The sequence below is a fragment of the Chenopodium album genome, chromosome 19 (genome assembly GCF_948465745.1).
Source record: "Chenopodium album chromosome 19, dcCheAlbu1.1, whole genome shotgun sequence".
Taxonomy (NCBI): Eukaryota; Viridiplantae; Streptophyta; class Magnoliopsida; order Caryophyllales; family Amaranthaceae; genus Chenopodium; species Chenopodium album.
This window is the reverse complement of record NC_137852.1, coordinates 5,199,718-5,217,001: the sequence shown is the minus strand read 5'-3', so window position 1 is coordinate 5,217,001 and position 17,284 is coordinate 5,199,718. Positions and strand designations below refer to the sequence as shown.

Here is a 17,284-nt window from a genome sequence, read left to right as displayed (position 1 = left end):
AATGAGCAACAACAAGCATAAGTTGATATTCAAACGTGCACTATTGAATTTAGAGTGCTCCCACAACTTTTTGAAACAGGGGCTTGAGTGTTTGACCAACAACTTTCAAAACTACTCTTTTTTTTTTTTTTTTTGGAAATAAAAACGTTTATCATAGTCTTTTAACAACATAAGGTATGAACTAATGTCGGTTAAATCTATTCCTTATGTCTCAATTTTTTTTTTTTTTTTGATAATGATGAATCAAAATGAGCGTATATAAGTAAGTGTATCATAAAACATACAGTATATCATGTGTAAAAATATAATTTTGTACTACGTATGTCATTTTTAAAAATAATCCATATGATAACTCACCTTCTTTTAAGGCCGTTATATCAAAAACGATTATATCAATTATTATAATAATAAAAAAAATCAAATTCAAAATAAGATCCATAGCATTTCATCAGCAAGTCAATAATAATTTTATTTATTGTCAGAAGATCTACAAAAATAAAAGATAATCTTCAAAAAAAATTCTCAAAAAAAAAAAAAGGAAAAGACAAAAAAAATAAACAGAGGTTTTACATAAGAGAGATAGATAGATACAGAAGATTTGCTGCTGAGGGCGCCATAGCTTTTTTGACAGGGCAAGAACATTGAATTTGAAAACCCCAGGTACTTTCTTTCACTTTTCTGCATTCAAATTTTTCAGATGTACCTTCTTCTTGTGTAATTCATTTCTGGGTAATCTTAATTCAAGTTAGATTAGGGTTTGTGCAATTTTTGGAATTTTTCCCCAATATGATTTCATTGTGATCTTGTTATCCTGAGCTTTGTTTTTGGATTGATCCATTTCAAGAACACATTATTATATGGTGATTGTTGTTAATTATGGTATTATTGATGGTGTAATGGTTACTGTTATAAATTTCCTCAAAATTTGTTTGATCTTGTATTTATATGGGTTAAGATTACATTTTTCAGCAGCACAAGATATCTAAGAGTAAGAAAAAGATGGAAGAAGATGGTTCTAGGTCAATGCCATCTACTCAAGAGCAGGTTCTATGAGCCCATTTTCTTGTTTTTTTGTTCTTCATTATTTTATTTTATCTTCCATTTATTGAAGATCAGATAAATGGGTTTTGATTTTATGAGTTGTAAAATGTTGATTTTTTTTTTTGAAAATTGTCTGAACTTATAGGAAGCAACACTTAAGAAAAAGTATGGAGGAATTGTGCCTAAGAAACCACCACTCATCTCCAAGGTATAAACATGTCATTTAGAATATGAGAATCCCTTAATACCAATTTGGTGGATTAATAGATGAACTGAAGCTTTAATGTTATACCAGGATCATGAGAGGGCATACTTTGATTCGGCCGATTGGGCTCTTGGGAAGGTACCTTCTTGCACTTTAATATGTTTTAACTAGTTTTTCAAATTCATACAAGGATCTTGTGGTCTGACTTCCACAACCTTGTTAATGCATTTTTTTCTTGGGTGTCACAGCAAGGCGTAGAAAAGCCTAAAGGGCCTCTTGAGGCACTTCGACCTAAGCTGCAGGTATTTTTCAAATTGTCTCACCTTGTGAAACCCCTTATTCAATTATGTGAAATTCTTGCAGTTTTAATTTGAATAATTGTGCCGTTCCTTGGTTGTTAGTTGTTTCTTATCCTTTGCAGCACCCTAAGAACATTGAGCCAATTCCTATGTGGTACCCTAAGGAACTTGAGCCAGATTTTGGTTTTGAAATTGTTATCATGTACACGAGTACCAGACTTCCAATGTTGTCAAATAGATGAACTTTTATATGCAGATCTGACAATTATATCTTATTTATTTTTGCTGTTGCTTGTTCATTGTGTGCTTTACAACTTATTAAATGTTAGTTATCTTCTTACTTTATCAAGTGCTTTGTTATACTTTGTTCTTTTGAACCAAACATCTGTCAATTAATTGAAAGCCTTGCATTGTGTTTAGCCTGACCTTCGAATGGTTCTTGTAGCATTTGGGGAACTATTGACCACAGTCTGTTTGATAGTATTGAACTATAGGCTGTAGTCTCTTCTTTAAGGATTTTATATGCTTAAAACCTTATTACTTCTTGATGGGGGTGTTACTGTTTTGGCTGTAGTCTAGTTACTTTGAGAAAACAGCTGTGCAATTCGAACTAACAAGTGATTAGTAATCTGGATGATGGTAGTATCTCATATTGTCATTGTATAATGCAGCCCACTCAGCAACAAACACGGTACCGTAAATCTCCTTGTGCTCCAACAGATGGTGAAGGTAAGTGCTACATTAAAAATCTTGCTCTTCTTAGTGATGCTATGATGTTTGTACATTGGTTCTGTACTGATCTGAATTTTCATGTTCCATTTTTTGTTGTTGTAGATGGAGAAACTGCTTCTTCTGAGGAACCAGCTTCTACTTAAATGAGAACACACTGCAGCTTTTCTATATTGCTCATTGTTACTCGATCTCTTTAAGAGAAAGTGTAATGCTCTGTTGTTTTTACTTAGAATAAGAGTTCCACAATTGACTGAACTGCACAATTATGTGCTGATGCTTCAATCGTAATTTCTCAGTTCCATGTTTATTTTTCTGATGTAGAACATTCTTATATGCAGTAGAGTAATTACACGATTCCTGGACTAATCCAGTTATTATTGATTTTAGAGCTTTACATACAAAAATTTGAGCCCTTGTTATTGTTGACTTTGTTGTTCTTGGACTGCCTTAGTATACGCACAAAGGGATTTATTTGCGAAAGAAAACTGCTAACTAATTGCATAGGATTCAACTAGTTTGTTCTTCATTTTGATGATACAATTTCTCTTATCTTTTATCTCGGGCTCACGTCTATATGGCAGCTTGTCTTTCCCCTAAGGGAGGGTGATTTAAGAGATTCATATGGTAAGGTTTTCTTTGAACGATGTAGACCTGCAGGACAGTAGCTTATGGATAGTTTGCTAGTCTTGCATCAAAATATTACGAGTTATGGATAGTTTGCTAGTCTTGCATCAAAATATTACGTACAAATTTACTGAACTCAAAAGTCACCCCCAAACCTACTGGCAGCGGCGGACTAAATGGCAAAGAAGAGGCACCACCATAAAACTTTACTTGCTCCTTTAATTATTTTCCACCTTTCCTCTACTTATCATCCAAAAGGATGCTTTAGGTATTTCCTAACCTAGCTTTCTCATCCAATCAAAATAAAATCACCCCCCAAATGACCAAAGCTTGTCTTTACACTCTTTTAACTTAAGTTTGGGCAGAGCACACTTAACTCTCGACTTCGAAGAACTGATAACATTATCCACAAGGAAAACATAATCTTAATGGCCTAAGAAATGGCTTGTGTTAATTATAGCACAAGAGGTTGCTTGATGTAGGCTTATTTTAGCACTAGCCTTGTATTTCAAAGTCGTGAACTGCACGAATATGTGAAAGAAGAGAGAAAGAGAGCCGAATTAACCCTCGTTGATAATGATTTAAAACAAAAATAATAAATGGAATTCAACAGGTTCACTTTACAGGGCATACTTTTTACAACATTAGACTTCCCTTGTGTTAAATTTGACAATCCACACAAGCAAAGTTGTTAACTTGAAAATGTTTCAACCATTGAATTGTAAACAACTTCAACCAATTCGCAGGCACTTCATTTACAGTCAATATTGCCACCCACAAACTTGAACCATATAAAAATATTAGTTAGATGAAACATAGGCCTGTATTAAAAATCTACTGATCTTCAGTTGCGGAGAAAAGCTACTGTAGCAACACGAGATCCCTCAACTCCTCCAAACATGAATGTTGGGTAAGATCGTATATGGTCAACATATTGGAAAGGAGCAGATGTTAGAGCACCTTGGTCCAGTGAGGTGTCTGGTTGGACAGCAGATCTTTGATTAAATCTTTCTACCTCTTGCATCAACTCATCTTTAGTACTATTACACGATGTTACAACCTGCACAGTTCATGGGGAGTTCAAGCATGGAATAAAAAACAAGCAGGAAATCTTCAAAACAAGGTCAACTTATACACTAAAAGAGTAACAAATTAACTATTTCTACTTCCAACAATGACCATCAAGAGCTAGAAATAAGTTCTAATACTCCTATCAGACAAATAAACCTTGGCAAAAACAACAGTAAAAATAGAACTTACTAATATTCCACCAGGCGCCACTAATTTTGCAACAGAATCCCAGTACATAAGCCTGAAATAAGAAAGGGAGGGGTAAGCTTGTAAAGTTATTCAAAACATCAAATCTCACTATCAGTGTCACATAGAACAAACAGAATATTGAACAACTGTATAGTTGTAATGTCCTAAGTTCCTAACTGCTAATATACTGCAGAGGATTAGCTTGTAATATGAGACACTAGAGTAACTAGACTACTGGTGCATGACCTACTTAAGAAAACCTCTGTAACAAAATATAAAGTTAGCCATTCACCAGGTCTTGAGAAGACGAGTTATAAAAAAAAAAAAGATGAGTGGGTTACTTAAAAATAAACTCCATGAATTGACAATTTATTACCAACTCTCCAACTCTTGAAAAGATTAAAAAAATAAAAAATAACAAAAATACCAACCTTTTAATAGGACCATCAGGATGCAGACCAATGGCATCCAAGGTTCCTTTATCCATCACAAGCTGAAACTGTTTTCCCAACTTGGTGTCAAGAACATCGTCAACCTGAGTCAGAGAGATTAAGCAAAACTGTGAGACTAGAGCACAAAAGGTTCACCATCTTATATTCATATTGATAATGGTAAATCCATATAGGCACAAGGAAACAAGAGCCAATTTTCACCATTGGAGTAAGAATTTGAGACAAACTGAGTTACGTTTTCCAGCTATTTAAAACCAAAGCAGATACCTGGTTATACATCTGTTTCTAATTAAATTCAACAATTTCCTTTCTGATCTATCTCAACTTCTATAATCCAATCATGGCACCATGGGTTACATATTTCTCCTCATAAGTCAATTTAAATCTTCTTCCATAATAGGTGTACCAAAAGGCAAAGTAAAGAAAATTTGGAAATAAAAGGAGTAAATACACATTGGACTATTGATCCTTGAAATATGATCCCCCCCCCCCCCCCCCCCAAAAAAAAAAAAAAGGGAGGGGTAAAGAAGACGTCCCAATACCACAATATCCTTGAATAAGGGCAAATAGCCAAAAATAAAAAAAGCAAAGGAAAGGAGAAGAAGAGGAAGATTGTGAAGTGCATTAAGTGCTCTGTAGTTTAACACAAACAATTGCTAGACCTTCCCTGCATGACAACATATACAGTGGAGAAATACATACAAAGGACTAGTAATACACACATACACTCTTTTGCTTTTTTTTTTTTTTTTTTTTTTAATATTTGAAAACTACACATTTAATCATGATAAACCCAAGCATAAGTAATCAAAGCTGGTATAATTGTTTGGATTGTGGAAACCTAGCTTTTGTTCACTATCAATATAGGAAAGAATGAGTAGAAAACAGCTAGAGATTTATACAAACACACTGTTTCTAAGAGCAAAATAAAAACACAAATCCTGGACGCAATTAGAATTTAAGCATCTTGTCAGGCATGCAGCTAAACACTCAATATAAGTTATAAGTTATAAGTTCAAAAGTTCAAATAATAACAGAAGGCTAACTTGCTCACAATTGAACACTCAATTTAAAGTTTTAACCAATCATAAGGAAAACAATTGGTTGTATGTCTCTTCACCTCACCTTCTAATTGACACTGATTTGCATAATTATTTATTTAAAAATCCTTTTTCCTTGGCAGCAATCCAATACAACCCCCTCTCTTTCTCAACAATCACACGCACATAATAAGACCATTACACGCCTTCCCCTCCTCCAACAACAAGGAGATTCATATTCAATCCCTTCAAACCTTCAAACCAAATCCCACATCTAATACATTCATCCATAGCTAACTGCTACTAGCAACTAAGGCCCATTTGGTTGGGAGGAATTGGGAGGAAAAGAAAAGAGAGGAAAGGAAAAATAAGCATTCCTATGTTTGGTTCTAAAATTTAAATGGGATTTGAAAGGAAATGAAGGAAAATGGAAGGAAAGCTCCCTTCACAAAATCTTCCCTTTCCTTTCCTCGCAAAATAGGAGGAATTTGACAGGGAAGAAAGAAATTAAATCTATTAAGCTTAAAATTAGCTTTTCCTTCCTTTACTAATGATATACCAAACAATAGATCCTCCCAATTCCCTATCTTTACTAATATCAAACCAAACATTGGATGATATAGTGTCTTTCCTTTCCCTTCTCTTCCTTTCTTTTCTCTTCCCTTCCTTTCCCTTTCTTTCCTTTACTAATATTGAACCAAACAAGGCCTAAGCTAATAACATGTTTTAGATTTGTCTTGCTTCTAATTATCATTCTGTATCCAAAAGTTATTTAAAAGCATAAAATAATAAATAAACCAGCTGATGAAAATATTTTGAATCAGAAATGTACCGAAAAATTAATGTTACTAAATCCATCCCTCTCAGCAAGAGCACGAGCAAGGCCTATAGCCCCTTCACTGTAGTCAACACCAGTTAAATTCGAGAACCTGAATCCAAACAAACAAAAGACAGAGTAAGCTATTCTAGCAAAAGAAGAAACCAAATGTGCATGCCTTTATTCTAAAATATAGCACTCTATATGACAAGCTTTGGCTTATTCCTCTCTTTTGGCTTTTACATGAAATAAACTTCCGACTACTCCCAATCACCTTAGAAACTTATAGCACAAATCTCGAATTTACAACATACACTAAGAGCTTGCACTAGTGATAAAATAAATAATTATATTCAAGCATGTCATCATCGCACATTCATTAATTTATTTATTCTTGAGAGAGCATACGTCACTAACCAAACCAATTTGATTACCAACCAACACGGAATCACATAACAAGCTAACACCAGTTATCAATCATCCAGGAAGCTGACACCCAATATTCCCAAAAACAATTTTTGATCAAAAAGCTTATCTCCTCTCACAGATAGCATCATACCCAATATTTGAGCAAGATAAAAGTTTCACATGAAGTTCTAAATCATGTGTTAGATTAACGCGAACTATTCTGAGCATATTAATTAAATCCCTCATCACACATAATAACAACACTAGTGCCTACTCATCCAAGCAACTGTTATCAATGTGACAAATTTCTAAATTCTAAAATCCAGACCCATAACTGCCAATCTCCCATTGCAATCCATTTACATGCATAAAAAAACATTAAGGAACATCAAACCAAATAAACATATTACTATGGGTGATAATCAAACTAGAGCTTAGGTAGTGCAAAATCTCGGAGACTAACAGTATGCAATTAGTACCCATGCTTAGCAAGCTCTTGAAGAAGCAGACCATTGCCGGTTCCAAGGTCAAGTACGCTCCAACTTGACAGGTCATGAGCTGCATGATCATCATGTTCTGTCTTGTCATCACCAACGTGGTTTAACATGCGACGCCGAGAAATATCAATGCATAAATTCTTTGTCCAAGAAACAACAGTATCCATGACTTCAGGACCAAACCTGACAGCAAATAGCAGTGAGAAAGGAAAAAAAAAAAAACATGCATCCGAAATCCTTTCTAAATGATTCTAGATTATCAAAGGATGGTTGTCAGTTTGTCACACAAACGAAAATCTACCAATGGGGAGGGGTGGGGAAGAGACTATTTTCAAAGACAGTTAAAATTTGAAATATACTTCAGAGCTTATGTCAGGAGAAAAATTAACGAATAACACAAAATTATTGAACATACCAAAATCATGTTCTGAGGTTCCATTCAAGTAATTCGAAGATTTCTTAATCACATACAAAGGCTTGAAAGTTGAAACTATCAACAAACAACAAAAGTTATCGAATAGTACATTACCAGAACAGTATCAGGGGATATAATAGCCAACCATAACATAAAAATTAGTATCTATACTGGTAACTGACAATTAGCACACCCATAGCATAATATTCAAAAAGCGTAGGTAGAGCAATTATTTGTAATGATATAACAACATAAGTAATGAAAGGCTGAAACCATGTATATGAATATTCCTACTAACACAGATCATAGAAGGGTATACAGTCTGCAATATTACAGAAACATGAGAACACAACGCACCAAATTTCACCAGCATGGCCGTGCTGACGAAAATTCTCAAGCTCATCAGAATATGTAGCATCCCAATAGCTCTGAAGACCAAGCATTGAGGCTATACCATCACCATCTTCTGCATCTTTCTCTGAATCCTTATCTGAACTGTCACTCACCACAGGAACAAAATCCAATTTTTCATCAACACAAACCAAGATAATTATAGTTCAATTTAGCAAATAAGAAATAATTGTATTTTAGTCAAGAGCAAGAAAATATTAAGATTTCAACTCAAAACTATAGCTATATAATACCTGGTTTTAATTTTTTTTCAAAGGTGCAAAGAGTTAAAAGTAATGACCATATTAAACTACGGAAAAACTCCAATAAATTATACAAGTAGCTAATAGATTTCCGCAAACAAACACTCCAAACATCAGACACATACATCAATTACAACGAAAGGAGCCTGACTAAACATGATAGTGAGTGATGAGTTCAGCAAATAAACCTCAATTCAGACAGTTTCATCCAACAAAATATGCTATCAAGCTAATCATTGTTCAAACAACAATATCTGATCAGAAAAAACAAATGCCAGTGAAAACGAAAAGCTGAAAGGTACCGAAATAAATGGGAGAATAAGATAAAACTTCGAAACGAAATTGATCAGAACACATAGAATGCAGACATTGAAAACAACAAATAAACCTAATTCACAACAACATAAATGGTTTGATTAAGCAAATCCACCGAAAAGCGGAGAAGAAAACACCAAATTAATCCAAGATTCAACTTCAACCAAAAAAAAGGATCGAATTTGCATAATGCTGACATTCATGACAAAGAAAAATTTGCTAATTACACAGAAATTTAATCTGATTACACAAATTTCAACAAAAAATCAAATAAATCCAAAATCTTTCAGCAAATAAACACTCATATCGCAAATACACACATCGATCACACCGACAACATTAAAAAACCCTAATTGAACAAATACCAAATAAAATTACACAAATTCAAAAAAATTGAAGAAATACCTAATATCAGAAGAAAATCACAATCATAGAAATAGAAAGAGAGAGAACCTGTAATCAGAGGAAGGGCGGAGATTAGCGGCAGCAAGGGCTTCGGTAGCGTCAGCATGACGCTGCTCATCATCCAAAGTACTACCATACTCGCTCTTAATCGACCAGGAATCGGCGGCAATAGAGCGATCATCGTCGGAAATGAGATCACCGGTGACCGGAGTTCTGGGTTGTTGAGGAAGCTCCGCCGTGTCTTCCGGCGGAGGAAGCTTGATTCCCGCCATTAATGGAGGATTTTCGGGGGAAAGATAGAGATAGGGGAGAAATGAAGGATAAAACCCTACAATTGAGGAAAGAGAAAATTGATTGGATGGAGTATCTATCCGGTGAAATGGAAACGAAACTCGGTTCTGATGTTTGACTAATCTTTATATTTTGGACCCACGTTCACTTACTTGGAGGGAGGATGTTATTTGTTTAACACTTTAACCCATTTCATAGGAACATTGATTATTGATTAATCCATCATTCTATCATATTCTATGTCATTACTTGCACGGTTGCACCCAAAGTTTTAGAGGTATCAATTAGGGTGTCCGAAACGGATTTGTTGAGGTTCGATCAAATTGAGTCTAATTTCAAACTTGTATTATACTAAATTACTGTGTTCATGCGATTTGAAATCTTAATCGGATAATTTTCGAGTCGGATCAAGTTTTGACACCTCGGTATGACTACTCGTTTTTTAGAAAGTTGATTGGGTCGTTATTTAGGTGGGTGGTGTGTTCTATTCATTTAAAAACAGTAAAAATAAAATAAAACCTTTTTACGCTAAAATAAGGGTAATCCTATGTATTAAGATACTTTTAGATAAGTTTTTGATGATGAGAACATATAAGTATTATATATTATACATGTTCCCTCTTATCTTGCATATGTTACGTACTTAGTATTCGGTCACTGTTTGTTATATTGGTATTCTAGAGATTAAAATTTTAATGTCGTTAAATTTTTAATAATTTTAAAAATAATGTACCCAAATTACAAGGTAATTTTGTATAAATTCACTCTATCACCGACTTATTTGTGAGCCTGTGATAAATATGATTGTATATCATATGTCGTGGTTAGTGTCTAGTTCATACGAAGACTTTTTGTTCTCTTTGTAACTTTGTTACTACTCAATTTCCATATGTCGTGGTTAGTGTCTAGTTCATACGAAGGGCCTGTTATCTTACGTTGAAATTCAGTTCAGTTCAGCTGAGTTCAGTTCAGTTCGGCTCAATTCAGTTCAGTTCAGTTCAGTTCAGCTCAATTCAGTTCAGTTCAGCTCAGCTCAGCTCTTAATTTTATTCTCTTATAAAATATTCAGTTCAGTTCAGTTCAGCTGAGTTCAGTTCAGTTCATTTCAGCTCAGTTCAGCTGAGTTTAGTTCAATTCAGTTCAGCTGAGTTCAGTCAATGAGAATAGGCCCGAAGACTTTTTGTTCTCTTTGTAACTTTGTTACTTTTTGTTCTCTTTGTAACTTTGTTACTACTTCAATAAGAAAAGTTCCAAATAGCAATTAGAGGAGTAATTTGCTTTTACAATTTGTGTGGCTAGTAAAAAGGAGACAGCCTACACAAACTAGATAAAAATTAAGGAAAAAGGTACATTACGTCTAAGATTCCATATTCCAAACTTCCAACTTAATTAACAACTGTAATAACATAATAATCCATTATTATAGGGTTCATAATGATGAACATAGCTAGAAGTCAATATAGAACCAACGCACGGAACATGGGCCCATTAGTCCACAATTAGTGGACCACAATTATACTGTGACAACATCAGACAGGCCCAACTGGAAAACTGTCCATTACACACACAATGGCCCACCAATACGGCATAATACTAGCTAGTACTAATAGTATACTTTTGTGTACCATGAATCTTCACCATCAACTATGGTCCACTGGACCCCTATTGTGTTTGAACCACATGGTTCCAAATGTGTCATGGTCCCATATAATGTAGCTCAAGATATGGAGCCATTAAGTTGTGTATTTCAATGCTCTTTCCAGGAAAATGCTAGTTTGGTTTGAGAAATTGACCTCCTCATAATTATGATGAGGAAATGAATAGGACTATAGGACCATTTGTGATCCTTCAAAGTCTAAGGTTAAGAACTCGATTTCGTGTTTCTAGATTAATATTTCTAATGCATTTTTCATGGTCGTTATTGTATATTGCATACGAAGTATCAGATCCACCTCTTTTAAGTACATTCACGATTGACCAACGAAAAACAAGAGTACAATCACCATTAATATTATATGGACCTAATCACTAGTATTAGTAGTTTGTCAAACAGTAAAAAAAACTAGCTGGATGATATGTAAATCATGTACTCTCTATCTACATCTTTCTCTTCGAATATATTTTTAAGAAAATGAGTTTTGACCAACAACTACTTTTCATCACGCGCAATTAGTGTGAAATTAATATTCACGTTCGATCCTAATTGTAATGGACAAGGTTTGGCAAATTTCAATTAATGTACATATTGTATTTGAATTTCATGACTACACTACTGTAAAATAGTTAAGTAATCAGATAATATGAAAGCGATAAAATAATTCAAGCTAATAAGGCTTCCTTAATTAATGTGGGGGTCAAAAGTTTGATAAGAAGATCTGTTGGAAGCTTGGAGCAGCCATATAATGCTTTGAAGCTACTTAATGCGTGTTAATTGTCAAACAATACATGCATAAAGAAAGGGTAAATTCCACTTTGGCCTACTTTTATAACTAAATTCAACCGAATTCACATCACCAACAAACTTCCTACCATACATATCATTCTACTTATAATTATTAATTATAACATTTGAATAATAATTAATAAATAATTATGCGTAGAAAATGGGCATTAATTATTGTTTGTTAAATTGGTCATAATTTACGTCGACAAAACTCAAATACAAACCCCATATGACTGCTAGATAAGTGGCAATGCCATGTTTTTCATCCTTCATTCCTTTGTCTTGTGAGTTGTGAGCCTTGTGACCCTAGCATTATTTTTGCGTGTGGACTTTTTCTGTTTTAAGGGATAGGATAATAATACATTTTCAAATGATAGAAAATCATTGCATATATTGATTAAAAGGATTTTATGATAATTCTTGATCATTTATGATGAGATGATGATAATATATCATCAATTTTTTTTTTTTTTTTTTTTTTGACGGGTAATATATTATCAATTTACCATAACTAAAAGTGAGATAATATCAACAATTTTCAGTTTTTATTAGGGAGTACATGCTATGATGCTCTACTATGCGTACATTATTACTTTGAAAAAATATAGCTATCATTAATGTATACAAAATATGTATATTAATGTATATGAAGGGATTCGCTATAATATTATGATTTTCAACTTATGGTCTATAACTTTGCACACAGTGTATACGTCCATCGCCACACATTGCCTCTAGCTTGGATACACATACAAGCAAGGTATGGTAGGCTGATAATAGTGAATTAGTGATAGGAGATTTCATCATCAAAGAAAAGACTAACAACATTGTCATTCATAAGGCCATAACTTATTGTAGTTATCAGTACGCCGTCACATGTTGTTTGAGTTTAACTTTATAAATTACAAAGTGTAATCCAACTCATCAAGATTTTTTCAATTTAACTCAATGAAACAAATTGATTAAAAGTTGGAAGAACTTTAAGAAAATAAAATTAGATCCTACGTGGCTCTCTAAAAACTCGGAAAAAACTCCCCTTTATATATATATATATATATTAGATTATTATTATTAATATCTTAATTCTTAAAGGGTATTTTAATCATTTAATCAAGTTGATCATATTAAATTATTTTTTATGGAATAATTATTTGATGTAGCTTCCTATCTTCAAACATTTCCATATGCCATCCAAAAATATGTCCCTTCTGTTATGTTGCCTAATTGCGTTGGCACTACTAATACTAACACAATCTATTACGGAATATTAGTTGTAAAGACGATAGATAATTGAGGGGAGGGGGTTAAAATAAGACAAATTTATACAATCAATATATATAACAGTAACTTTTGTCTTGACAATTTACATAATAAGAATATATATTTCCATGCAAATTAAGGGTTACAACAATAACTTGATTAGGTGATTAATCACCTCTCAAGTCACAAAAAAAACCCTTAACACAGTAAATACAATTCAAATCAAAAGAATACATATTTTCAATACGCACATCTCTTCTCACCCTTAAAAATCTACCCCTTCATCCGAAATTAATAATTATCTTAAACTTCGGATAGAACGAGTAATAAACCACGAGTTTTTCCTTTTTTTTTTTTTTATGTTTTTTTTAACTCCCAACAGATATGAATTTAGTCTCTCTCCCTCCATCTAAAACTAGCAAGAGAGCCTCCAAATCCACTCCAAAAAGCCCATTTTTCTCTTTTTTTTGTTTTTTTGTTTTTTTTTTTTTTTTTTTTTTTGTTTTTTCTTTTTTCCTACCTTAATACATAAGGATAAAAACTTGTTTGCTGGTTCACCTTCTTGAAAAAATGCTAACAGGTTCTTCGACAATAGTTTCCAACACCGGCTTTTTAGACCGGGAAACAGACCTCCTATGCTTAAACTCCGACAACAACTCCTCAACTACAACCTTCATCTCAAGCGCGTCCTCCTCATGTGCCAGTGGTGACTCGCTCTCAACAGAGTATGAAGGAACAACCCTCACCTTTCCATTAGAGCCGCGTTTGGCAGCAAGGAAAACAGCTCCCATATCGGAAGCAGTAATAAAGGAATTCACCCTTTTCATACCAAACATGATGTAAACCTGCCCAATCTCAAGATCTTCATCCGCATTAAGAGCTGAAAATCTCTTTCCAATTTGTAGAGCCTTTGAATTTACAAGGAAAAACCCGGGCATTTCAAGCATAAGTTCCGCGGCTTTCGTAGGTTGTTGAAATTGCTTGATTTCTCCGGTTGGAAATACAACCTTAGCTGATTTATGTTTGCCCATTGAAGATAGCGCACAAGATGCGTAGTTGCCCATATTTTTTTTACTTTCGTGTGGTCGGAATGTTTTAATTTAAACTTAGATAAGAATCGAACGCTCAACCTCTTAACTCGAGACGAAAATGATAATAATAAGTTGATAACTCAAATAAGTTTTTGAGAAAAAAATGGGTTTTGGTGGATATGAATTTGAAGGGAGAGGGAAGATAGGGTTTGTTATATATAGGGAAGGTTGGTGGAAGTCAACTACGGTTAAAAAAGAGGTAAGTGGAAGATTCATTTGCCAGTTGTTTAAGTTATGAAACTTTGACAAGTGGAAATTCTATCTTATTTTCCATTTTAAAAAGGGAAAATAAAATTTAAGGTTTTGTTTGTTTTTGGTATTTTTTAAAGGTATTGCCGCGTTATATAGTTGTGATCCGTCAATATTTGTATTTATGTACATTGTTTTTGAGTTAATCAAATTATTGATCATAATTATTGTTATGGTTATAATGCGATGGGGTTGAGCTCGCATGGGGTCCATTTTGTGATTAATGGTCCTACCATTAGCTATGATACAATGCATGAGCTTAAGGACTAATTGTATCATTATCTATGTATAATTATTTCTCTCTCTTGTTGATTAAACTAAATGAAGATGAGCATAGTATAAACTGTTAATTTCACATACTACTCCATAATATTAAACCTTTCATGACCTTGTTAGGTGGTGGCATTAGAAGTTGCGGTTAGGGTTTAGACCGGGTCAAACACTATTATATATAATATGCCACGTTTCTAATTGAACTGTTTCAAGAAGAAAAAAAAAACCATAGGTCACTTTTATAGTGTAAGTTAATTAAATAAAATCATATCATAAAACATTTAATTAAAAATAGTTTTGATTAGTGAATTTCATAATACGAGTATAATTTTGTTACAATTTTTACTGATACACAATTAAAGATATTTATGGTCAAAGTAGCGTCTCGGCAAATGTACCGGTCAAACTGCCACATATAAAAAACAAAGGGAGTATATAATTATTTTGGTAGTTTTCAATAATAAATAAATCTATTATCAAGTATAATTATAATTTATTGATGAGAAATTTTTAAAATTGACCTCTAACTATAAAATGGCGTGTAAAACTAATACAAGCAAAATATATCAACGCGGACTAATTGTCCAACATTTACAAGTTACAACACCGGCCTATAGATCATTGAGCCAATGGAAATGGACTTGATCACCAGGCCAGTCTCCCTTTTTGCGAAGGTATATACCAAGTGTTCATGAGATAAAACGTTCGTTTCTAAAGAATAAAATGTGTATTTAGATGATGAAATTTAATCTCAAAACTTAAATACAACTCATAAAGTCATAAACTTAATTATTCAAATAATTAGTTATATGACATGATCTGATTGACTTACACTTATTACTTGGTGCTCGTTATAAGTAGTTTAATTAATACCTAAGCAAGCATTACAATATACAAGTATGCAGTAACTTTTCAATTTGAAGAGTACCACACGTATAAAAGTAAACCCTTTTTTTCATTTTTGGGGAGGCAAGTAAAGCTTAGTTAGTTAGCTTCTTGATTGGTTATAGTGGGCTAACTTTCCTTTAAGCTGGCAAAGTAAAATGTGTTATGTTGTGTTGTCCACTTAAAACAATGATTTTATTTGTCATTTTCAAACATGAACTGTTAAATTAAATACAATGTATCTTTCTGATTTGATTCCTTGTTTTATGATTATGATATTTTTTTTTTATTTACTCCGTATCTTTGCTTGTTAGATTAAAAAATAAAGATGGCTGTCAAAGTTAGACAAAATATGCGTAAAGATTTAACACGGTTATTACATCTCAGTCTAACTCACATGGCTTGGATATTGGATTCTTACCAAATTATTCCACTTTCCAAATCACTATTCGTCAATATTATTCATTATTTCATTTATATAAGTACTATATGTCTATGTGTTTGTTTAAGGAAAACGTACTGATGTTCCATACTTCATTCCATCAAAGAATATATTGATCGATGATGTTTCCTGTCTCCAAATTAAAGGTTTCATGTTAATGTAACTACGGAATGAAGCTAAGCAACTTGCAAGATAGGAAACTAACAAGAATACGAGATTATATAGTACGGATTAAAGGAGTATCATTTGAAGAAGCCATTGATAAATAATAATAATAAAAAAAAAAAATAGTTTTTAAAAAAATAGAAACACTATTTGTGATTTCAAACTTGAATCTTGAATACGAGCCTCAACAACAAATTTAACCAAAATGAGCACATACACTATCCTACGAGTTAACAAACATTTAGCTACCTAATAAATCTTATCTTAACTAATTTGCTTAGCTTGCTAAATGTTACCAAATACGGTACTAATGAAGAGTTTGACTACATATAATCATAACAAGGGTTTTATCGTAAATTGGGTTTGTAAAAGCACCCTATCAATATAACTTGTCATCAATTCATCATTCCTCTTCTTTTCTACGTGGATCAAATAATCTCTTCACACTAGTTGTACATATGGAGTATATCTCACTCTAAGATGAGTAGATAACTCTTTTAGATCGAGGATACATGCTCTAATTAAGCTTCCAATCAAAATTTTTATACAGTTGATTATTCTTATAATGTTGTATAGACAATATAGTCAAATAATGATCTAACAATTAAAAAAATTGAACAAATTATGTACTCTATGATATATACATATATATTGATAAAAATATAAAATAATTATTATCAATAATTTAATTATAAAAAAAAAAAAAAAAAGCAACTAGCTTAGTGAATTATTATTACATGATCCCTGCTTCTTGGATATTTATTAGTCATGATAATAATGTACCAAAGATTACGTAGTCATAATGTGTAGTCATTAAATAGATAAATCTAATATATCTTATAAAATGAATAATATTGATCACCAAACATAATTGTACTAACATTATTAATAACAATTATATAGTATGTCAGTATGTAAAATAGAGAATGTATGATGAGAAGAGAGAATTATTCGTACATTCGGAAAGGAGGTAGGATGTCACACAGCACATGATCGATAGATTAAGCCGGTGAGAAGTCGAT

General features: G+C 32.9%; 3 protein-coding genes across 3 annotated transcripts; 1 reads left to right on the top strand and 2 right to left on the bottom strand.

Moving 5' to 3' along the window:
* The first annotated feature begins 505 nt into the window (after window positions 1-505).
* Window positions 506-2,656, top strand: LOC145595309 (uncharacterized). Its single transcript, XM_081651700.1, has 7 exons — window positions 506-660; window positions 970-1,044; window positions 1,187-1,249; window positions 1,337-1,384; window positions 1,495-1,548; window positions 2,217-2,274; window positions 2,380-2,656. Exons 2-7 carry the CDS (start codon window positions 1,000-1,002, stop codon window positions 2,418-2,420), a joined length of 309 nt encoding a protein of 102 aa, XP_081507826.1. The 5' UTR covers window positions 506-660; window positions 970-999; the 3' UTR covers window positions 2,421-2,656.
* Window positions 2,657-3,435: 779 nt separating this feature from the next.
* Window positions 3,436-9,582, bottom strand: LOC145594573 (uncharacterized). Its single transcript, XM_081650890.1, has 7 exons — window positions 9,212-9,582; window positions 8,148-8,285; window positions 7,358-7,558; window positions 6,486-6,582; window positions 4,593-4,696; window positions 4,162-4,213; window positions 3,436-3,961 (listed from the first exon to the last, which is right to left on the bottom strand). Exons 1-7 carry the CDS (start codon window positions 9,433-9,435, stop codon window positions 3,746-3,748), a joined length of 1,032 nt encoding a protein of 343 aa, XP_081507016.1. The 5' UTR covers window positions 9,436-9,582; the 3' UTR covers window positions 3,436-3,745.
* Window positions 9,583-13,201: 3,619 nt separating this feature from the next.
* On the bottom strand, window positions 13,202-14,515 carry LOC145594765 (uncharacterized). Its single transcript, XM_081651100.1, has one exon. The coding sequence runs from the start codon at window positions 14,219-14,221 to the stop codon at window positions 13,712-13,714; it is 510 nt and encodes a 169-aa protein (XP_081507226.1). The 5' UTR covers window positions 14,222-14,515; the 3' UTR covers window positions 13,202-13,711.
* Window positions 14,516-17,284: the final 2,769 nt, after the last annotated feature.

Coding starts and splice junctions, on each gene's coding strand:
- LOC145595309 (XM_081651700.1), top strand. CDS start 1,000: ATGGAAGAAGATGGTTCTAGGTCAATGCCATCTACTCAAGAGCAG. Junction 1,385..1,494: donor CCGATTGGGCTCTTGGGAAG/GTACCTTCTTGC, acceptor TGGGTGTCACAG/CAAGGCGTAGAAAAGCCTAA. Junction 2,275..2,379: donor TGCTCCAACAGATGGTGAAG/GTAAGTGCTACA, acceptor TTGTTGTTGTAG/ATGGAGAAACTGCTTCTTCT.
- LOC145594573 (XM_081650890.1), bottom strand. CDS start 9,435: ATGGCGGGAATCAAGCTTCCTCCGCCGGAAGACACGGCGGAGCTTCCT. Junction 4,697..6,485: donor TTAGTAACATTAATTTTTCG/GTACATTTCTGA, acceptor TCTCTGACTCAG/GTTGACGATGTTCTTGACAC. Junction 4,214..4,592: donor CCTGATGGTCCTATTAAAAG/GTTGGTATTTTT, acceptor TTCTTATTTCAG/GCTTATGTACTGGGATTCTG.
- LOC145594765 (XM_081651100.1), bottom strand. CDS start 14,221: ATGGGCAACTACGCATCTTGTGCGCTATCTTCAATGGGCAAACATAAA.